Raw genomic sequence first — 24,219 nt, forward strand, 5'->3', positions numbered from 1 at the left:
TTCCCAATGGGGAGCGTCCTTGGTCACACCTGGGCATGGACTTTATTGTAGACCTCCCTGTGTCTTGGGGTCATACGGTCATTCTCATGGTCGTCGATCGTTATTCCAAAATGTGCCATTGTATTCCACTCAGGAAATTACCAACAGCGCAAGAACTGGCCACGGTCTTTTCCAGGGAGATTTTTCGCCTGCATGGGTTGCCCAAGGTGATTGTCTCGGACCGCGGGAGTCAGTTCGTGTCCAGATTCTGGCACGCCTTCTGCTCCCAGTTGGGTATTAGTCTCTCCTTTTCTTCAGCCTACCACCCGCAGTCCAATGGGGCTGCGGAGCGTTCCAATCAGGCCTTAGAACAATTCCTTCGGTGTTATATCTCGGACCATCAGGACGATTGGGCCGATCTCCTGCCTTGGGCAGAGTTTGCCAGGAACTCAGCGGTCAACTCCTCCTCCGGGATGTCTCCCTTCATGGCCAACTATGGGTACCAACCCGCGGTATTACCTGAGAGGTTCTCACCACAGGACATTCCGGCTGTGGAGAACCATCTTGCTGCCCTGCGTTCTTCATGGGGGCAGATCCAGAGGGCTTTGAGGGACTCGGCTCAGCGTCAGAAGTTCCAGGCTGATCGCAGACGGTTGCCCGCTCCTTCATACCAGGTCGGCGATCGGGTGTGGTTGTCTACTCGTAACCTCAATCTTCGGGTGCCCACACCCAAACTAGCTCCCCGTTTTGTCGGTCCTTTTCGCATTCTCCGCAAGGTGAATCCGGTGGCCTATGCCCTTGCCCTTCCACCTGGGATGCGGATCTCCAATATCTTTCATGTATCACTGTTGAAACCTCTGATCTGCAATCGCTTCACTACCTCTCTGCCTCGGCCCCGTCCCATTCGGGTTGACGGTCATGAGGAGTATGAGGTGAGCCGGATCCTGGACTCTCGATTGTTGCGTGGTCGATTACAGTTCCTGGTTCATTGGTGCGGTTATGGTCCCGAGGAGCGTTCCTGGGTTCCTTCCGCGGATGTCCATGCTTCTGCCCTCCTCCGCGCTTTTCATACCCGCTTTCCTCAGAAACCTTTTGTTGAGCCGCGGAGGGGGAGGGGCCCTTGAGGAGGAGGTACTGTCAAGGTCCTACCTTTTCCCAGAGGTTATGTTACTCCATGTGCTGGCATCCATCTTGGATTTATGCTGAGCATGGTGGGAAGCTTTTATACCTTCAGGTCTCTGAGGTCCATCCCCCAGAGGGGTGTGGCTGAGTACATATAAGCCTGTGATCCGCACATGCTCTTTGCACTTGTGTCTTGTGTCTTTGTCTTGCTACAGCTCTGTGTATACGCTCGTGACTCTTCTGGTATTTGACTCGGCTTGTGACTAAGACCATTCTCTGCGTTTTCCTTCGATCTGACCTTCCGTTGCTGAACCCGGCCCGTGACCTGTGATTCTCTGTCTACTGTTCTGTACTGTTTTGTCCCGTTGTTGTTGACCCGGCTTGCCTGACTACGCTATTGTCATTCTCACCAGCTACACGCCATTGGCGGCGGCCATTACCGCAGCCGGGGTGTCTCGGGGGCCGCGACCTGGTTCCTGGCTGCGTCAAGTCCATCCCCACCATCAGGGGCCCTGGTGAAGGGCAGCCTGGGACTTAGACTCCGCGCCCTGAGGGACTTCGGTCTGTTGGTGGTGGTTGTCGTCAGCCAGTGCGTTACCCTGCCACTAGGCCTACCTGTCCGTTCCACAGCCCTGCCCTGACAGTCTTGTAGAGTATTCTTCTTGGATCGGTTGATTTGACTTATAGAGTATTCTTCATGGATTGGTTGATTTGACTTTTAGGATATTTTTCTTGGATCGGTTGATTTGACTTGTAGGGTATTCTTCATGGATTGGTTGATTTGACTTTTAGGATATTTTTCTTGGATTGGTTGATTTGAATTGTAGAGTATTCTTCTTGTATATTTCACTATTGTCTCCTATGCACTCCATTAAAATGAATTATTTTATGTCCTAAATGTGTGGCCTTGGATGTACCTGAACAGTCCCCTTCGGTTTGTACACATGGGGATGGTCTTCCAGTGCAGTATATATATCGGGGAAGCCGAATGCCCTATTAGGGGACTGCTGATTGGAATCCTCGAGGCTTTTCCTATTTATTCAGTGAGTTGTAATCCTTGTAAATGGACTTTTACATAAGAAATCCCTCATCAATCAATAAAATTACACGCATGTGGTAAATGTAGCGGCGAGCCGAAAGCGTAATACGGGGTCGCCAACCTTTTCCACATTGAGTGTCAATTTACAAGCATTAGACAACCGGCGTACTAATAGCGCGTCGCAGCCGTAGAGTTTAGATTCAATTTTTGCGCTGCTAATGGCAAGCTGAACTCGGTAATTATTACGTTTACAGATTCGCACACAAAACATGGAGAACACTGAGGGCTCATTAATAAAGATTAATAAATCTCAGATGTGACGGAAACGCATGATATTTATATACGGGGGAATTGAAGAGGGCAGTATAGTCCCTTTAGCATGGCCCTGTGGCCCCTTTAGCATGGCCCTGTGGCCCCTTTAGCATGGCCCTGTGGCCCCTTTAGCATGGCTCTGTGCCTAATTCATGAAAGCCTTGCACCGGTCTTGGTACGAATGCCGTCATGTGCGCCAGATTCAGGTCGTTCTTACTACCGCCGCTTTTAGGATCTGTTACTATGGCTGCGACAGATTGTAAAAGAATTACCGCCAGCTCACAGATAGGCAAAGCCTGCATACCGGAAGGGAGGGGGATGTTTCATGCTGATTATTCCATTATTATATTTGAACATGTTTTACATTTACTTCATTAGTTGCTAGGATGAAGGCCGCTGGCATCCTAGCAACCAATAACCACCAGAGTGAACTGACAGTAGATGGGGGAACTCTGAGGCTAGTTCTCCATTAAGTCTTTCTTGTCTGTGATGGACAGCAAATGGCTTTGGGTAGATTCCATAACTATTATTCAGTCCAATAGCAACTTTGGAATCCACCCAATTTAATCTGTCAATAACGGGCAAGCCGGGCCTGATGGGGGACTATTCTCAAGGCATGTCGATAGAGAACTCTGAGGCTAGTCCTTCATCAGGTCCGCCTTGCCTGTAATAGATAGAAAAAGGCCAAAGCCACTATTCAGTCTAATAGCAACTTTGGAATCCACCCAGTTTAATCTGTCAATCACGGGCAAGCTGGGCCTGATGGGGAACTATTCTCAAGGCATGCTGGGTAGCCGGATCCTGATAGGGAACATTGAGGCTAGTTCTCCATCAGGTCCGCTTTGGCTGTAATAAATAGAAAATGGCCAAAGTCACTACTCAGTCCAATAGCGACTTTGGAATCTGCCAACTGCCATCAGCTGTCAATCGTGGGCAAGGTGGACTTGATGGGGAACGCCATGGGTTCCACATCAGGCTCCGCCCACCTGATAACATATTACTGGCTGCTGGGTGGCCGGAGTCTGATGGGGGAACTCTAAAGCTAGTTCTCCATCAGGTCTGCCTTGCCTGTAATAGATAGAAAATAGCCAAAGCCACTATTCAGTCCAATAGCAACTTAGGAATCCATCCAATGCAATCTGCTGTCAATCACGGGCAAGCTGGGCCTGATGGGGAACTATTCTCAAGGCATGCTGGGTGGCCGGATCCTGATAGGGAACATTGAGGCTAGTTCTCCATCAGGACCGCTTTGGCTGTAATAGATAGAAAATGGCCAAAGTCACTATTCAGTCCAATAGCGACTTTGGAATATGCCAACTGCCATCAGCTGTCAATCGTGGGCAAGGTGGACTTGATGGGGAAAGCCATGGGTTCCACATCAGGCCCCGCCCACATGATAACATATTAATGGCCGCTGGGTGGCCGGAGTCTGATGGGGGAACTCTGAAGCTAGTTCTCCATCAGGTCTGCCTTTCCTGTGATGAATAACAAATGGCCATGGGTGGATTCCATGGGTTCCACATCAGGCCCCGCCCACCTAACATATTAATGGCCGCTGGGTGGCCAGAGTCTGATGGGGGAACTCTGAGGCTAGTTCTCCATCAGGTCTGCCTTTCCTGTGATGAATAACAAATGGCCATGGGTGGATTCCATAGCCTCTATTCAGTTGATTATGAGCTTTGGAATCCACCCACTGGCATCCAATGTCAATCATGGACAAGGAGGACCTGATGGAGAACTAGTCTCAAAGTCCCACATCAGGCTCCGTCTACCCAACAACTCAAAGATTTGCAGTCACTGTGCTTGTTGGATTGGAGGAGACTGATGGGGAACACGCCCTGGTGAAGGGGGAACGTCTGCGCTCCTGAAATGTATTGGCTTTATCATTCTTGGCGTTCTCTGACCGTTGGTGTGGCGCTCCTTCTGCTTTCTGTGGCGTTTAGGTTTTCTTTATTGTTCCTCATACACACACATATCAAAGCACATAGTAAATCCATAATGACCTTACATATGACCAGGGGCGGACTGACCATTTGGAAACTCGGGCACTTCCCGAGGGCCCGGGGTCAGTAGGGGGCCCCATGAGATGCCCCTGATACCTTTTCATAGGCTTTTTTGAGTGTGGGCAAGGACACAGGAGCCCCATGATCCCCTATTGCCCGGGGGCCCCATGAGTTGTCACATATGACACAGCCCAACGGTCACCTGGTCACACCGCAGCAAGGACACTCAGCTCCTTAGCTTCTCTGCCTCTTATTTAAAGGGATACTAAAGTTTTTTTTTTAAATAAAATAAAAAAAAGTCCTACTTACCTGCCCTGTGCAGTAGTTTTGCGCACAGCTGCCCTAATCCTCTTCATTTCTGGTCCCCTGCTGGTGCTCTGGCTGCTCCCCCTCGAGAAGTGTCCCCAGGGAAAGCTGTTTGCCCTGGGGGCACCGTTACGTGCTCACACCGGAGCCATTGCTCCATGCCTCCATAAGAAACATACAGCCACGACTTGGCCCTGCCCTCTCCTCATTGGCTCACTGGCTGTGATTTACAGCAGCGGGAACCAATGGGCTCCCGCTGCTATCTCATCCAATGAGGAGGGAGAGTCTGCATACAGCTGAGGCAATTATGACCATTTCTGGATTGAAGAGGGCTCAGGTTAGGATTGGGGGGGGGCTGAAGGGGGGGGGGAGGGGCACTATACACAGATTTTTTTTAACCTTCATGCAGGTAAAAAACCTTGAGCCTTTAGGACCACCTCAAAAAGTACCCCAGATATCAGAAGCTGTAAGCCCGGATAAAGCTCATGCCAAACCACAGCCTCAGTATAAGCCACAAAAGAAAAAAAAGAGGGAGGAACCATAGCGCATTACTGTAAACCAACCGATGTTCATTATGAATTGTACTGACAGAAGGAATAAAATCAAGCCGCATAAAAACTCAGCATGAAACCTGGTCCAGCGCGCATGCACGTGAATGTCAATGTCAAAGCCCCCTCCCTATGCGTTTCGTCCCCATAGACTATTGAAAGGAAGAATGTGGAAATGGACTTTCTAGGCACAGCAACTCAGTACACAAAAAAGATACAATCAATGTTCCTTTATTAACATCACATTGTCTCTAATCTCACATTTTGTATGATATCTGTAACGGAACCGGTACCCGACCGCACTTGGGTATATTCCGTTATCCCGCAGCTTCCGCTGTCCGAACACCATCCACGGACCCCACCCTGAAATCCCTCAGGAAAAAGACAGCACCCAGCTCTTAAGACAGAAAGCCAACTCTTTATTTTAACACAAAACACAGAATATATACAGAGGGCGGGGCAACACAACCAGGAACAGGAAATACATCAGCCCGCCCTATCAGTGGGAAGGGCTACAGGGAACCACCCCAACCAACCCAAGACACAGAACAATGGGATGAAACACATGGCAAAGGATATTGACCAACCCCCACACCAATACACAAACAGTACATCCCATAATAGTCGGCTGGACAGGAAGACGCAGCACAATGGGGGGGAGCACATGGAAAACAGACAATGGACAGCCATGTGGCCTAGACAAAGGAACACACACTATACACAAGACTCAGACATTCACATACACACCCTGTACCCCTTAAACAGGCACAGGGTGCCTTAAACATAATGGGAATTTGGGAAGATGATACAGAGGTCCCCCCACCCCCAAAAGTCACTCCCGTCACAATATCATTGCACAATTCGCCCACAGCTAATATCCCATGACCCACCGCCCACATAGAATGATTGCAAAAGATGGTAGCAGTATGGATAGTACCAACAAAGTAATCCTTCAAAGAGGTAGGGGATATTCAGGCTGTGCAGGCAGCGCCCGGCATGTTCCGGGGCCACTGTCGCTTCCTCAGGGGCTAGCAATATATAAAACTAAACAGTATGCACTGGGCAATGATGAAGTCCCCGGAATGCAAAGGGGCCACACGCAAGGAGAGCAACCTCCAGAGGTCAGGTATGTGGGTGCAGAACCCGGACTAGGGCACATTCTTCAATATTCTATACAGGGACTTTGTTACCTATTGGGGTTCACCTCCTACCACCCGAGGGTCACCCCAACCTTCCAATATATTATCGTCCCCGTAGACGTCGTCCTTAGGGGGAAAGAGCGAGTCTCCATTTATCATGAGACCTGAGATTGTCACTGAGATCAAAAGTGATGGAAACATCCCGAATTCTGAGTCTGTATGAAGGGAGTTGAAGGAAAATCTTCCAACGGTCGCACTTTTTGCGGTGACTTCCCCTCAAATTGGAAACATTTCCTTTCAGTCCAGTTCTAACTATCCCCTACTCTAAAAAAAAAAATATGGCTTTGATAAAAAATTGTAAAAAAAAATGTAATTGACACGAGAATGAAAAGACTGCGTTGCGCTTCTGTGCGTTCAGTCTTACGAGAAATGAGAATAAAATGGACCCAAAGGAACTGCAACAAAAAGAGAAAAAGAAATCAGATACAAAAGTAAGGGATCTGCAATAGAGGAAGGGAAGCGAGGACGCCGCGTCGGCATCAGGGCACCACCATCAATCTTTAAAACAAAGTTGGCGCCTGCCTTGTGATGTAATCGGCGTACGCACGGGGAAACCAGCGACTTGTGAACGTTCGCTGCAACGCGACACCCTCTGCTGCGCGCTGTTAATTCCGATAGTAACTGCCGATGAAAGGTAACTGACACATTTTAATAAAGCTTCACATTCAGTGATGTCATACAAATTCCCTCTGAGGCCCCATTCACATATTGCGTATCGGGAACGAGCGTTTGTCGTTGCAAAACCCACATGGAAGAAAAATATATTGTAAAAATATTCTTCCAAAATATACTGACATATATTTGAAATACTAAAATTTGGGCCGTATTCAATATATTTAAAAATATATATATATACTGTATGTTGAAATGCTTTGGAATGTTTTTAATATATTACAAACTATATGAAAAATATTTTTTTAAATATATATTTTTTAAATATATTTTTCAGATTTTATTTAAGATATAAAAAAGTCATTTTAACCACTTCCAGTCCAGACACTTTCCCCCCCTTCCAGTCCAGACACTTTCCCCCCCTTCCAGTCCAGACACTTTCCCCCCCTTCCAGTCCAGACACTTTCCCCCCCCTTCCAGTCCGGACACTTTCCCCCCCCTTCCAGTCCGGACACTTTCACCCCCCTTCCAGTCCGGACACTTCCCCCCCTTCCAGTCCGGACACTTTCCCCCCTTCCAGTCAGGACACTTTCACCCCCCTTCCAGTCCGGACACTTTCCCCCCCCTTCCAGTCCGGACACTTTCCCCCCCCTTCCAGTCCGGACACTTTCCCCTCTTCCAGTCCGGACACTTTCCCACCCCCTTCCAGTCCGGACACTTTTCCCCCCTTCCAGTCCGGACACTTTTCCCCCCTTCCAGTCCGGACACTTTCCCCCCCTTCCAGTCCGGACACTTTTCCCCCCTTCCAGTCCAGACACTTTTCCCCCCTTCCAATCCTGACACTTTTCCCCCCTTCCAGTCCGGACACTTTCCCCCCCTTCCAGTCCGGACACTTTCCCCCCTTCCAGTCCGGACACTTTCACCCCTTCCAGTCCGGACACTTTCACCCCCCTTCCAGTCCGGACACTTTCACCCCCCTTCCAGTCCGGACACTTTCACCCCCCTTCCAGTCCGGACACTTTCACCCCCCTTCCAGTCCGGACACTTTCACCCCCCTTCCAGTCCGGACACTTTCACCCCCCTTCCAGTCTGGACACTTTCACCCCCCCTTCCAGTCCGGACACTTTCCCCCCCTTTCAGTCCGGACACTTTCCCCCCCTTCCAGTCCGGACACTTTCACCCCCTTCCAGTCCGGACACTTTCACCCCCTTCCTGTCCGGACACTTTCTCCCTCCTTCCAGTACGGACACTTTCTCCCCCCTTCCAGTCCGGACACTTTCTCCCTCCTTCCAGTCCGGACACTTCCCCCCCCCTTCCTGTCCAGGCCAATTTTCAGCTTTCAGCACTATCACACTTTGAATGACAATTGCGCGGTCATGCAACACTGTACCCATATGAATTTTTTTAGCATTTTTTTTGAGACAGATAAAACTTTATTTTGGTGGTATTTATTCATCACTGGGATCTTAATTTTTTTTTGCTATATAAATGAAAAAGTCCAAAAATGTTGAAAAAAAAATAATTTTTCTTATAAAATTTTGCAAATAAATAATCTTTCTTCATAAATCTCAGCCGAAATGTATTCAGTTATATTTTTAGTAAAAAAAAAAAAACCCAAATTAGTTTATAACCAAAAAGTATAATTTTTCAAAAAAATTTTATTCTATTTTTTTATATCATTATTTATGTTTTTTTTAACATACTGTCACCCTAGGAGTACAGTGCTACCATAGTGACACTGTACTACTTGTGGGGGGTGATGGAGTTTTTTTTTTTTTTCAACACTGATTTACACCCTTAAAGTCTATAAAAGCAATAATTTCTCCTTCTCTCTGGCTGCATTCCTGCAGCCATTGAGAAATACTGTGTGAGCTGTGATTGGTCACAGCTTGTCACATGGTACAAGGCTGTTGTGAATGGCCCTGTACCATGTGATCTCGGTGATCATTCACAGATTTCACAAGTAGTAAGCAATGATGTCAGAAGTGACATCATTGCTTACTACTATTCATGTGATCACTGATTGGCCAATCACTGATCACATGATTGGGACCTCACACAGAGGTTCCATACAGCGATTGGTGTTCCGCTGTGTACTCCGGACACAGTGGGCACCAATCGTGGTGCTGTGCGCTCCCAGGGAACGCACCGTTTATGAATGGCATCCTGCTCCTGCACTGCTCCCTTCCAGCCGTTTATGTACATGGGCCGGACGGGAAGTGGTTAACATATATTTTTACATAAATACTTTGTATTGGATATATTAAAGTTGTTTGGTGATTGTATAATTTTCTTTTGATACACCTTTAGACTGCCTCGGCGGTTGAAATCTCTTCAAAAATCCTCCCTGAAGAAGCCCGTGAGAGCGAAACATGTAGGGAGTAACTACAATTATATAATCAAGTTTGAATCTCAGTTCCACTCTTAGTACTGAAATTGTTTTTATGTTTCTGTATTTTTTCCTTTTTTTGTTTTTTTAAAAAATACGAAATTAAAATAGCCAAGATTTATGAAGAAAGATCATTTATTTGCAACATTTTATAAGAAAAACACTTTTTTTTCAAAATTTTTGGACTTTTTCATTTATATAGCAAAAAAAATTAAAATCCCAGCGGTGAATAAATACCACCAAAATAAAGTTTTATCTGTTTCAAAAAAATGCTAAAAAATTCATATGTGTACAGTGTTGCATGACCGCGCAATTGTCATTCAAAGTGTGATAGCGCTGAAAGCTGAAAATTGGCCTGGGGGCAGGAAGGGGGGGGGGGGGGAAGTGTCCGGACTAGAAGGGGGGGAGAAGTGCCCGGACTGGAAGGGGGGGGAGAAGCATCCGGACTGGAAGGGGGGGAGAAGCATCCTGACTGGAAGGGGGGGAGAAGCGTCTGGACTGGAAGGGGGGGGGGGGAAGCGTCCGGACTGGAAGCGGGGGGGGGAAGCGTCCGGACTGGAAGGGGGGGAAAGCGTCCGGACTGGAAGGGGGGGAAAGCGTCCGGACTGGAAGGGGGGGAAAGCGTCCGGACTGGAAAGGGGGGAGAAGTGCCCGGACTGGAAGGGGGGGAAAGCGTCCGGACTGGAAAGGGGGGAGAAGTGCCCGGACTGGAAGGGGGGGAGAAGTGCCCGGACTGGAAGGGGGGGGAGAAGTGCCCGGACCGGAAGGGGGGAGGTTAGGCACTGATGTTGGATGAGAACACCTAGCTCATTTGTTGAGCCCCACACTGGGCACCAAAAACATGTTTTGTCCACCATCGGTGTTCCAATTTATCCCAATGGTGTTCAGTAGGATTGAGGTCAGGGCTCTGTGCAGGACACTTGAGTTCCTCAACACGAAATTGGTCAAACCATGTCTTTATGGAGCTGGTTTTACTCTTCTGGAAAGGCTTCCAACAACATTTTGGAGTACGTCTGTGGGAATTTGTGTCCAATCAGCCAAAGGAACATTTATGAAGTCACATTCTGATGTTGGAAGAGGAGACTTGGCTCACTATCAGTCTTCCAATTCATCTCAAAAGGTGGTCGGTAGGTTGAGGTCAGGACTCTGCACAGGACACTCAGGTTCTTCCTCACCAAACTGGTCCTCCATGTCTTTATGGAACTGGCTTTGTACACAGGGGACAGTCATGGGGGAACAGAAAAGGGTCTTCACCAAACTGGTCATCCGTGTCTTTATGGAGCTGGCTTTGTACACAGGGGACAGTCATGGGGGAACAGAAAAGGGTCTTCACCAAACTGGTCATCCGTGTCTTTATGGAGCTGGCTTTGTACACAGAGGACAGTCATGGGGGAACAGAAAAGGGTCTTCACCAAACTGGTCATCCATGTCTTTATGGAGCTGGCTTTGTACACAGGGGACAGTCATGGGGGAACAGAAAAGGGTCTTCACCAAACTGCTACCACAAGGCTGGAAGAGCACAATTGCCTACAGTGTCTTTGTATGTAGGAGTATTACCAGGAACCTTCACTAGAATTAGCTAAATTTAACAATTTGGGGAGTGTCCAGATACTTTTAGTCATAAAGTGTATTTTTTTTATCTCTACCCAGTTACCTAGAAACTGTTGTTATGAGATGTTCACTTGTTCAGTAGGAACATTCAATTGAATAGGTTAGAAAAAAAAAATCTTCTCTAATTACGTATACCGCTCATTTTCTTTCCCTGGCCTTCTCTATAGCCATGATCCCGACCCTTTGCCAAATGAAGCTGTCATGTTTGTGTGGGGGTTAGCACAGAGTGGCTCCTCAGATGTCTTTAGGCTCCCCATTAATGGTCATACACACAGTAAGGTCTAGCAATCAAAATACTTTTTTCTATCATATTTTATTTGCAAAAATTATCAAATAGTTTTAGGCCAAGTACCATCAACATATTTGGTGAAGCCTATTACTGTCCAGATATTTGGTGAGGCCATGCGCAATCAACATATTTAGTGAGGCAAAGTACTGACAAGATATTTGGTGAGGCCACATACCATCAATATATTTAGTGAGGCAAAGTACTGACAAGGTATTTGGTGAGGCCACGTACCATCAATATATTTGGTGAAGCCTAGTACTGACAAGATATTTGGTGAGGCCATGTACGGTCAACATATTTGGTGAGGCAAAGTACAGGCAACATATTTGGTGAGGCCAAGTACGGTCAAGATATTTGGTGAGGCCAAGTACGGTCAAGACATTTGGTGAAGCCTAGTACTGTCAAGATATTTGGTGAGGCCACGTACGGTCAACATATTTGGTGAGGCAAAGTACGGTCAACATATTTGGGGAGGCCAAGTATCAACAATATACAATCATTGACCACTTTATTAGGTCCACCTTGCTAGTGCCAAGAAAATATCCTCCACACCCTGACACCACCACCACCAGCCTGAACCATTGATACAAGGCAGGATGGATCCACCACACCATGACACCACCACCAGCCTGAACCATTGATACAAGGCAGGATGGATCCACCACACCATGACACCACCACCACTACCAGCCTGAACTGTTTATACAAGGCAGGATGGATCCATGCTTTCATGTTGTTTACACCAAATCCTGACCCTACCATCTGAATGTCACAGCAACCAGTCTGCCCATTCTCCTCTGACCTCTAACACCAACAAGGCCTTTTCCTCCACACAACTGCCACTCACTGGATATTTTCTCTTTTTCGGACCATTCTGTGCAAACCCCAGAGATGGTTGTGCGGGAAAATCCCAGTAGATCAGCAGTTTTTGAAATACTCAGACCAGCCGGTCTGGCACCAACAACCATGCCACGTTCAAAGTCACTTAAATCCCCTTTTTTCCCCGTTATGATGCTCGGTTTAAATTTTAGCAAGTCGTCTTCGCCACGTCTACATGCCTAAAAGCATTGAGTTGCTGCCGTGTGATTGGTTGATTAGCAATTTGTGTTACCAAGCAATTGAACAGGTGGACCTAATAAAGTGGCTTGGTGAGGTCAAGTACAGTCAACGTAGTTGGTAAGGCCACGTACAAGCAACAAATTTGGTGGGGCTAAGTCCCTTCAGTATATTTGGTGAGGCAAGGTACTGTCAAAATATTTTGATGAAGTCAAGAACTGTCAACATAGTTGGTGAGGTCAGGAACAGGCAGCATAATTGGTGAAGCCACATAAATCAACACCTTTGGTGAGGCCACATACAGCTAACATATTTTGTAAGGACAAGTGCTATCAACTTATTTGCTGAGGTCATGTACCATCAACACATTTGGTGAGGCCAAGTACAGTCAACATAGTTGGTGAGGCCAAGCACAGGCAACATAGTTGGTGAGGCCAAGCACAGGCAACATAGTTGGTGAGGCCAAGCACAGGCAACATAGTTGGTGAGGCCAAGCACAGGCAACATAGTTGGTGAGGCCAAGCACAGGCAACATAATTGGTGAAGCCACATACGTCAACACATTTGGTGAGGCCAAGTACAGTCAACATAGTTGGTGAGGCCAAGCACAGGCAACATAGTTGGTGAGGCCAAGCACAGGCAACATAGTTGGTGAGGCCAAGCACAGGTAACTTAGTTGGTGAGACCAAGCACAGGCAACATAGTTGGTGAGGCCAAGCACAGGCAACATAGTTGGTGAGGCAAAGCACAGGCAACACAATTGGTGAAGCCAAGCACAGGCAACATAATTGGTGAAGCCACATACGTCAACACATTTGGTGAGGCCAAGTAGAGTCAACATAGTTGGTGAGGCCAAGCACAGGCAACATAGTTGGTGAGGCCAAGCACAGGCAACATAGTTGGTGAGGCCAAGTACAGCCAACATAGTTGGTGAGGGCAAGTGCTGTCAAATCATTTGGTGATGACAAGCACCATCAACAAATTTGGTGAGGTCAAGTACACCACCATATTTACTGGTGCCAAGTACGTCAACATATTTGCTCCAGCACATAACCAGCATATCAATGAAAGTTCCCCTCTAGATTTGGAGCCCGATCTCCAGAAATGACTCTTGTTCTAGCTAGACAGGGAACCCCACATGATTCCCCAGCATTGTGCTGGATCTAGCACCAGTTGCACCAGTCAGTCAATGGCAGGCTTTGGTTCAGGATAGAAGCCTTGACTGTGTGATGGGTAACAGCCGCTCTGGCATGATCTCTGTAACAAAATTATTTGCAAAAACAGTGAGAACTTGCCACGTAGAGAGGAATGGGTGATATTCCCCCCGTGTGACGGGACCTCATCAAGGTGTTCCTACAAGCGTGCAGCACGCCAAGTCACAATGTGTAATCTGTCAACGCTCACCCCTGACAGCCTGTCGACAGATGACACAGTAACAAGTGTAACATCAACTGTAACATTTAATGGAGCATCAAATTCACACTAAAAATCACATCTGAGATCTTTCAAACTTTAATAATGTAATAATTTTGAGCTGTTTTCTCATTTTTCCTTTGTTACAGACGCAGGGTATTCTCGTTTTGTAGAGCGCCACAGAAGATACCTAATATGCCTACAGACAGGTAATTGGGAGATGTTATTATGTCTATTGAGCAGTTGGCACAATTTTAATTCAAAAGGGAAAGCTTTAGGACAGATTCGAGAATTTTGTCTGAGCTTTAATACACATTCGAGAATTTTGTCTGGTCATTATCATTTCCTCTTAGCCGGCCCGGGACTAAATATGGCTGCATTAGGACCATGTCATTCAGTAATCAAAACTCAAAACAGACCTGGTCAGACACTGGTAGGAGAGAGCAGAGTGACAGAGAGCGATAGCTCTTCACTGCGCTCCTTCTCCTTTCACTGTCCAGTCACAGGCTGGGGCGGGTCCAGGGCAACTTGGGCTCAGAGGAAATGGGTTGAATGATGCTAGCCATCAGACTGAGGCAGAAAAAAGTACTGCAAGAGAAATCTTTGGGTTGAAGGTGAATATTGCAGCAAAAGCTGGTTTGGTTATTTTATCTTTTATCAGGATATTTATTTTGACCTGGAGTCTGTCTGGAGTTCTGCTTTAATGATTAATTTTAGATGTTTGGATGAGCTTTAGGGGGTAAATTAAAAAAAAAGGTTAAATCAAAGGTTGTATTTTGGGGAGGGTTAACTGTTGAATTTCAAGGAGGATTAAATACTGGGATTCGAGAAGGTTTAAGTGTTGAGTTTTGAGGAGGGTTCAATGATGGATTTCGGGGAGGGTTAAGTGTTGGGTTTGGGGAGGGTTAAATGTTGGCTTTTGAAGAGAGTTAAGTATTGGGTTTCAAGAAGGTCAAAATGTTGGGTTTTGGGAAGGGTTAAGTGTTGGGTCTTCAATTTCAAAGGGGTTTAAGTGTTGTGTTCAAGGAGGGTTAAGTGTTGTGTTTTGGGGAGGATGAAATTTTGTATTTTGGGGAGGGTTAAATGTTGGCTTTTGAAGAAAGTTAAGTGTTGGGTTTCCAGAAGGGCTAAATGTTGGGTTTTGGGGAGGGTTAAGTGTTGCGTCTTCGATTTCAAGGAGGGTTAAGTGTTGGGTTCAGGGAGGGTTAAGTGTTGTGTTTTGGGGAGGATTAAGTGGTGGATGTTAAAGGAGAGTTAAATGTTGTATTTTGGGGAGGGTTAAGTGTTTGGTTTGGGGAGGGATAAATGTTGGCATTTGAAGAGAGTTAAGTGTTGGGTTTCAAGAAGGTCAAAATGTTGGGTTTTCAGAAGTGTTAAGTGTTAGGTCTTCAATTTCAAAGAGGGTTAAGTGTTGTGTTTTGGGGAGGATTAAATGTTGTATTTTGGGGAGGGTTAAGTGTTGGGTTTGGGGAGATTTCAATGTTGGCTTTTGAAGAGATTTAAGCGTTGGGTTTCGAGAAGGTCTAAATGTTGGGTTTTGGGGAGGGTTAAGTGTTGGGTCTTCAATTTCAAGGAGGGTTAAGTGTTGGGTTCAGGGAGGGTTAAGTTTTGTGTTTTGGGGAGGGTTAAGTGGTGATTTTTAAAGGAGGGTTAAATGTTGTATTTTGGGGAGGGTTAAATGTTGTATTTTGGGGAGGGTTAAATGTTGTATTTTGGGGAGGGTTAAATGTTGGCTTTTGAAGAGAGTTAAGTGATGGGCTTCGAGGAGGGTTAAGTGTTGGATTTCAAGGACGGTTAAATGTTGGGTTCTGAGGAGAATCAAGTGTTGGGTTTCAGGAAGCGTTAATCACTGGATTTCAGGGATGGTTAAGCATTGAATTTCAGGGAAGGTTGAGTCTTGGATTTCAGGGAGGGTCATGCACTGGGTTTTGTGGAGGGTTGAGTCTTGGATTTCAGGGAGGGTCATGCACTGGGTTTTGTGGAGGGTTGAGTCTTGGATTTCAGGGAGGGTCATGCAGTGGGTTTTGTGGAGGGTTGAGTCTTGGATTTCAGGGAGTGTCATGCACTGGGTTTTGTGGAGGGTTGAGTCTTGGATTTCAGGGAGGGTCATGCACTGGGTTTTGTGGAGGGTTGAGTCTTGGATTTCAGGGAGGGTCATGCACTGGGTTTTGTGGAGGGTTGAGTCTTGGATTTCAGGGAGGGTCATGCACTGGGTTTTGTGGAGGGTTGAGTCTTGGATTTCAGGGAGGGTCATGCAGTGGGTTTTGTGGAGGGTTGAGTCTTGGATTTCAGGGAGGGTCATGCAGTGGGTTTTGTGGAGGGTTGAGTCTTGGATTTCAGGGAGGGTCATGCAGTGGGTTTTGTGGAGGGTTGAGTCTTGGATTTCAGGGAGGGTCATGCACTGGGTTTTGTGGAGGGTTGAGTCTTGGATTTCAGGGATTTAAATGTTGGCTTTTAAAGGAGATTTACTGTAAATGTTGGGTTGCAGGAAGGGTTAAGTGTTGAATTTAGGGGAGGGGAAAATCTTTGACTTCAGGGGGGGGTTATGGGTTAAGGCCTCCTAAGCTATCAGGGATAAATCAGATGTTAGGTACACTGAAGGAAAATATTTGATTTTTTTTCTCCTTTCATCACTAAAAAACTATGTGCTGAGAATTACTGCACCGAGCATCCAGGGCCAACAACCAAAACACTGATAATGGACACCTGAGTCATCAAAGAACAGGCCTCATGAACTCATCCACAGCTAGTGATGGGCTGAAGATTTGAGGCACATCGGACCTCATCTAGGTCACTAGTTTCTGGTGACCCAAATGCCTCCAAGCTAAGAAATAAAGGTCTTCAGACAACAAAGCTGACATCAAGGGCAGCCAGATAATGCCACAGATAAAAAAAAACACACGCTCCAAACGAGGCCGGGCAAAGAACCGCCAGATGCGCAGCCCAACTCCTAGCCTTTTGTACGTTGCAGAATGTGAGGCCGTCAGGCACATGTCAGCAGAAGCCGAGCCAGAGAGCCTACGAGCTTCCTAATTGGCCCCCGAAGTGGGACCTGAATTCCCCTAAGCACGGCAAGAAGTATTTTTAATACCATGAACTGTGAATGGATACCTTACCTGCCAGACACACGAACCAGCGAAACGCCAGCAGTTTCCATAGCAACCTCATCCTCGTTTGGTGGGTTTCAACGCTTCTTCTCCGGCCACTGGGATCTGCAGCAAGTTTACACGTTTATCTGTGGAAGAGAAAACAGAAAGAAGGGAAGTTTATCATTTTCTGTCTGTTGTACCAAGACTGTCGGCAGCCGTCACCCCCACCCCCCCCCTTTGCTGCTACCCGATCGATCGCTGTTTTACCTTCCTCGCAGCGCCGGCCTGAGAAAAAGCAATCAGTCGGCGCGTTACGGGTGACCTAGATCCGGCAGCGCACCTATTACATTAATCCGGTGAAATACATGCACACACTCCGGCCTGGAAATATTAGAGACCCCCTTAGTATTGATGTTAGGTCAAAGGATCCTATGATCAATGGTAACGTAATACTCCATCATTTGTTAAAGCCTCTGCTGGGAATGCCAAAGATTCTATCTCTACAGCAACACACCGCAGCGCCCGGCCGAACGAACGAGCGAACCGCGCTTGACAAGGATATTCCTTCACAGGACTGATCTTTAAAGGGAACCTGACATTTACAGAGGCAGCCATCTTGTGGGAGGTACATTTGGCAGAATGCAGCCTATCCACTGCTTAGTGGCTGATGACATCACTGAAAATGCAGCCTATCCATTCACTACAGAGCGGTGACATCACTGAGTATGCAGCCTATCCAATCACTAGAGAGCGATGACATCACTGAGAACACAGCCTATCCATTCACTACAGAGCGGTGACATCACTGAGTATGCAGCCTATCCAATCACTAGAGAGTGATGACATCACTGAGAACTCACAAGAGAGCGATGACATCATTGAGAATGCAGCCTATCCATTCACTAGAGAGCGGTGACATCACTGAGTATGCAGCCTATCCATTCACTAGAGAGCGATGACTTCACTGAGAATGCGGCCTATCCATTCACTAGAGAGCGATGACATCACTGAGAACGCAGCCTATCCATTCACGAGAGAGCGATGACATCACTGAGAACGCAGCCTATCCATTCACTAGAGAGCGATGACATCACTGAGAACGCAGCCTATCCATTCACTAGAGAGCAATGATATCACTGAGAATGCAGCCTATCCATTCACTACAGAGTGATGACATCACTGAGAACGCGGCCTCCATTAACTAGAGAGCGGTGACATCACTGAGAACGCAGCCTATCCATTCACTAGAGAGCGATGACATCACTGAGAACGCAGCCTATCCATTCACTAGAGAGCGGTGACATCACTGAGTATGCAGCCTATCCATTCACTACAGAGCGATGACATCACTGAGAATGCAGCCTATCCATTCACTAGAGAGCGATGACATCACTGAGAATGCGGCCTATCCATTCACTAGAGAGCTGTGACATCACTCAGAACACAGCCTATCCATTCACTAGAGAACGATGACATCACTGAGAACTCGGCCTATCCATTCACTAGAGAGCGGTGACATCATTGAGAATGCATCCTATCCAATCACTAGAGAGCGATGACATCACTGAGTATGCAGCCTATCCATTCACTAGAGAGCGATGACATCACTGAGAACTCACAAGAGAGCGATGACATCATTGAGAATGCAGCCTATCCATTCACTAGAGAGTGATGACATCACCGAGAACGCAGCCTATCCATTCACTGGAGATGGATGGCATTCTAGTAATTATTAATAGTTATTACCCAGCACATCAATCAGCACTCCAGCATGGTACATAGGTCCATTCACATTTGCCCTTTGCCCTTGATAGGATGCCCATCGCTGGGAGAGAATGGAACATTGATAGGACGCCCATCGCTGGGAGAGATTGGAACATTGACAGGACGCCCATCACTGGGAGAGAATGGAACATTGATAGGACGCCCATCGCTGGGAGAGAATGGAACATTGATAGGATGCCCATCGCTGGGAGAGATTGGAACATTGATAGGACGCCCATCGCTGGGAGAGAATAGAACATTGATAGGACGCCCATCGCTGGGAGAGATTGGAACATTGATAGGACGCCCATCACTGGGAGAGAATGGAACATTGATAGGACGCCCATCGCTGGGAGAGAATGGAACATTGATAGGATGCCCATCGCTGGGAGAGAATGGAACATTGATAGGACGCCCATCGCTGGGAGAGATTGGAACATTGATAGGATGCCCATCGCTGGGAGAGAATGGAACATTGATAGGACGCCCATCGCTGGGAGAGATTGGAACATTGATAGGATGCCCATCGCTGGGAGAGAATGGAACATTGATAGGACGCCCATCGCTGGGAGAGATTGGAACATTGATAGGATGCCCATCGCTGGGAGAGATTGGAACATTGATAGGACGCCCATCGCTGGGAAAGAATAGAACATTGATAGGACGCCCATCGCTGGGAGAGAATGGAACATTGATAGGACGCCCATCGCTGGGAGAGAATAGAACACTGATAGGACCCCCATCGCTGGGAGAGATTGGAACATTGATAGGACGCCCATCGCTGGGAGAGATTGGAACATTGATAGGACGCCCATCGCTGGGAGAGAATGGAACATTGATAGGACGCCCATCGCTGGGAGAGAATGGAACATTGATAGGACGCCCATCGCTGGGAGAGAATGGAACGTTGATAGGATGCCCATCGCTGGGAGAGAATGGAACATTGATAGGATGCCCATCGCTGGGAGAGATTGGAACATTGATAGGACGCCCATCGCTGGGAGAGAATGGAACATTGATAGGACGCCCATCGCTGGGAAAGAATGGAACATTGATAGGACGCCCATCGCTGGGAGAGATTGGAACATTGATAGGACGCCCATCGCTGGGAAAGAATGGAACATTGATAGGACGCCCATCGCTGGGAGAGAATGGAACATTGATAGGACGCCCATCGCTGGGAAAGAATAGAACATTGATAGGACGCCCATCGCTGGGAGAGAATGGAACATTGATAGGACGCCCATCGCTGGGAGAGAATAGAACATTGATAGGACGCCCATCGCTGGGAGAGAATGGAACATTGATAGGACGCCCATCGCTGGGAGAGAATGGAACATTGATAGGACGCCCATCGCTGGGAAAGAATAGAACATTGATAGGACGCCCATCGCTGGGAAAGAATAGAACATTGATAGGACGCCCATCGCTGGGAGAGATTGGAACATTGATAGGACGCCCATCGCTGGGAGAGAATGGAACATTGATAGGACGCCCATCGCTGGGAGAGAATGGAACATTTATAGGACCCCCATCGCTGGGAGAGAATGGAACATTGATAGGACGCCCATCGCTGGGAGAGATTGGAACATTGATAGGACGCCCATCGCTGGGAAAGAATAGAACATTGATAGGACGCCCATCGCTGGGAAAGAATAGAACATTGATAGGACGCCCATCGCTGGGAAAGAATAGAACATTGATAGGACGCCCATCGCTGGGAGAGAATGGAACATTGATAGGACGCCCATCGCTGGGAGAGAATGGAACATTGATAGGACGCCCATCGCTGGGAAAGAATAGAACATTGATAGGACGCCCATCGCTGAGAGAGAATGGAACATTGATAGGACGCCCATCGCTGGGAGAGATTGGAACATTGATAGGACGCCCATCGCTGGGAGAGAATGGAACATTGATAGGACGCCCATCGCTGGGAAAGAATAGAACATTGATAGGACGCCCATCGCTGGGAGAGAATGGAACATTGATAGGACGCCCATCGCTGGGAGAGATTGGATCATTGATAAGACGCCCATCGCTGGGTGAGATTGGAACATTGATAGGACGCCCATCGCTGGGAGAGAATGGAACATTGATAGGACGCCCATCGCTGGGAGAGAATGGAACATTGATAGGACGCCCATCGCTGGGAGAGAATGGAACATTGATAGGATGCCCATCGCTGGGAGAGAATGGAACATTGATAGGATGCCCATCGCTGGGAGAGAATGGAACATTGATAGGACGCCCATCGCTGGGAGAGAATGGAACATTGATAGGACGCCCATCGCTGGGAGAGAATGGAACATTGATAGGACGCCCATCGCTGGGAGAGAATGGAACACTGATAGGACGCCCATCGCTGGGAGAGAATGGAACATTGATAGGACGCCCATCGCTGGGAGAGAATGGATCATTGATAGGACGCCCATCGCTGGGAGAGAATGGAACATTGATAGGACGCCCCTCGCTGGGAGAGAATGGAATAACTTCATTATATATATACATTCAGTGTAGGGAACATGCTTGGCACTGATGGATCCAGAAGGGTCCGTCTTTGCTAGTAAAGGGTGAATGGTGTGCCCCTCAGCTCTGTGTGTACTACAATCTCCTTCTATTCAGGTCTACTCACAGCATAGTAGTAAAACCATCTGAAGGAAAGCTGCAAATCCTGCATTCCTACCTGCTGATTGCAACTGGTAAATGTGAACAATAAAACGCTACATTTTACATTTCTCAGAATGAAAAAGTCGTTTTTAGCGCTGAACATGATATAAAGTGAATACCAAACTGTTTGTTTTTGGGTGAAAATTGTTATCTTGGTTTATTGACCCTCAAACCAGTAAAAATGGAATTTTTGGACAATTTAGGGAAAAAAAGTTTGCCAGAACCGAGTACGGCGCTCTTCTGATTTACGACAATGCGGCAGACGCACGTCCTCAAAATGAAGTAATCCGTGGAACTCCTCCCTTTGCGGCCGGCGTTTTCAGGCTCGGAAAATTCTCCGAAGGATCCCGCCTCGCCCGCGCTCTGGGAAGATTTAACATCTCTGTCTTGCCCGGCCAGCTTTCCAATGCAATCATTTATAGCAATTATCTTCATTTTCTGTTTCTTGATCCATAATATATGACATTTACTTCGGCGGGAAGATGTGGAAATTGAACAAGTCATGCGCTTTTGTCTCCAGACGCGGAGACATCGCCCGTTTAAAGACGCCGAGCCGGCTGCCTGGCGGACGGACGTGGATTGGCTCATCGGATTATCGGCGACGATGCGGCGGGTTCGGAATTATCTGCAGACGCAGAACAAGGAATCTCATCAAATTTAAAAAAGGTTGTAAATATGGAATGGTTCGCCAAGAGGACCTCGGACTCAGGCCACGCCTTCATTTACCTAAGCAGGGAAAGCAAAAAGGATCCGAAGCCATTCCTTTCACCTCCCCATCCACCTTCTGGACACCCCCCCCCCAGGGATTGGCCAGGCCATGATAAACATTCAGGCTGGTCATTTGAATCTCCCTTCCTATGGTCTGGAAGCTTCTTCCAGAGGCGGGGAATCAATCAAATTGGCAGCCTGGTTGGCCAAAACTACCGGCCTGGTTGGCCAAAACTACTGGCCTAGTTGGCCAAAACTACCGGCCTGGGAAACAATCAAATTGCCAGCCTGGTTGGCCAAAACTATTGGGCTGGTTCACCAAAACTACCGGAATGGTTCGCCAAGAGGACCTCATACTCAGGCCACGCCTTCATTTACCTAAGCAGGGAAAGTAAAGTGGATTCAAATCCATTCCTTTCACCTCCCCATCCACCTTCTGGACACCCCCCCCAGGGATTGGCCAGGCCATGATAAACATTCAGGCTGGTCATTTGAATCTCTCTTCCTATGTTCTGGAAGCTTCTTCCAGAGGCCGGGAATCAATCAAAGTACCGGCCTGTGAAATGCTCAACAGACCTGAACAAACAATCACTGCTCCCTTGACTACAGAAGGAGCCAAAAACTACATTTGCCCAGCATCCTACACTAGAACGGGGCTACAAACGTTTCATTGATTTCATGGTTTTGGTAAAGTTCTTCAAGCAATACATTTCAAAAAGATATCCCCTAGACTGAGTTATCGGAGCCGAGGTGCATAATGGACCGGCACTTGTGGTGGGTGGGCAGCCTCTGTACTATTAGGAAAGAACCAGCTATTACCAGCGGCCCCTGTGGGGGTGACGCTACACTCCTCCAACATTCCTATAGAAATTAAAACTGCATATGAGAATAATTGTCAATAAGTACATACTCCAATATTTGAACCTTCATATATACTACCCCTCATACCACCGACCAACTGCATATAGGGAGCTAGATCCACCACAGGGGTGGACTGACCATTCGAGCACTTAGACACTGCCTGAGGGCCTGTGGTAAGTAGGGGACCCATGAGATGCCCCAGATACCTTTTATTGGCTTTTTCATAGGCTTTTTTGGGTGTTGGCGAGGACAAAGGGGCCCCATGATCCCCCATTGCCCGGGGGCCCCATGAGTTGTCAGTCCACCCCTGATCCACCATAAACACAACCATGTTGCACAATAATATATATCCAAATAGAATGCTGATTGGAATGGGGATGAATCAACGTGTAGAGCTCTGAGCCCTATATTGTGTCTGGGGTGAGATTGCCCGAGTTCTCTCTAGACGTCTCCATTGCTCCTTCTGTCAGGGATAGAAATAGCAAGGAATGGTGGAGTATGGAGGAGAGGAGAATAGTGAGTGAAGGAATTTGTTACCTGAGCCCTCACGGGGAACGAGAGCCTAGAACTAGGGTTTAAAACCGAACACACGTTAATTACACAGGTTCTGGGGTTGATTAAAGGTGGTAATTAAACTCACCCAGCGCTTTATCGGCATTAAATTTGCCGCAGAACCCGTGTAATTAATATGTGTTCGGATTTAAGGGGATAAGGTGGCCACCCTACCTAGAACGTCTGAACTATTCATGAACTGGCCTTACCCTCTGAGGGAATGCCGCTTCTACCAGCCCTGGTGGGTCCCTCCAGAAGAACTGAAGAACTCTATTATGGTTAGTAGGCAAGAGCACCGAACTAGACTAACCATGGTAAAGGGAACCCTACCGAAAATGGACTGCTTTGTTCCTACAGTCAATAAATAGGAGTTCTAGAGGACGTGGACTCAAACTCTTGACTGAGGGACATGCAGAATATCGAGGTTAGTACTTACCGCCTACACCATAAAACAACCACCCCCCTTCAACCACCCCCCCACCTGAATAACCACGAGACTCTCCTTTTTGGTGAAAAAAACGGCCATAGCAGCTCACATATTTACCATAACTCTTACATAACACTTCTTCTGGTCCAACCCAACCGGGTCCAAGGTCTTCGAAGGCACCGTTACTCACATCAATAACTTGGCTGTATCTGACGCCCAATGAAAAGGCCCCCAGCTGCTGCCGCACCGCCTCGGGGACAATACTAGAGT

The 24,219-nt window shown here is 47.4% G+C and overlaps 1 protein-coding gene across 2 annotated transcripts in view; it reads right to left on the bottom strand.

Annotated features, from left to right (window-relative positions):
- LOC149434319 (contactin-4-like) overlaps nt 1-17,116 on the bottom strand; it is a 126,181-nt gene extending 109,065 nt beyond the window's left edge. For both annotated transcript variants that reach the window (XM_089663821.1, XM_089663822.1), the window contains exon 1: nt 16,995-17,116. In XM_089663821.1, coding sequence (XP_089519947.1) covers nt 16,995-17,046 — 52 coding nt within the window. In that variant the 5' untranslated portion in view covers nt 17,047-17,116. The remainder of the gene's footprint in view (nt 1-16,994) is intronic.
- Between the last annotated feature and the right edge of the window lie 7,103 nt (nt 17,117-24,219).

Source organism: Staurois parvus, unplaced genomic scaffold (genome assembly GCF_062004578.1).
Source record: "Staurois parvus isolate SC_StPar_1 unplaced genomic scaffold, SC_StPar_1.0 ptg001778l, whole genome shotgun sequence".
NCBI lineage: Eukaryota > Metazoa > Chordata > Amphibia > Anura > Ranidae > Staurois > Staurois parvus.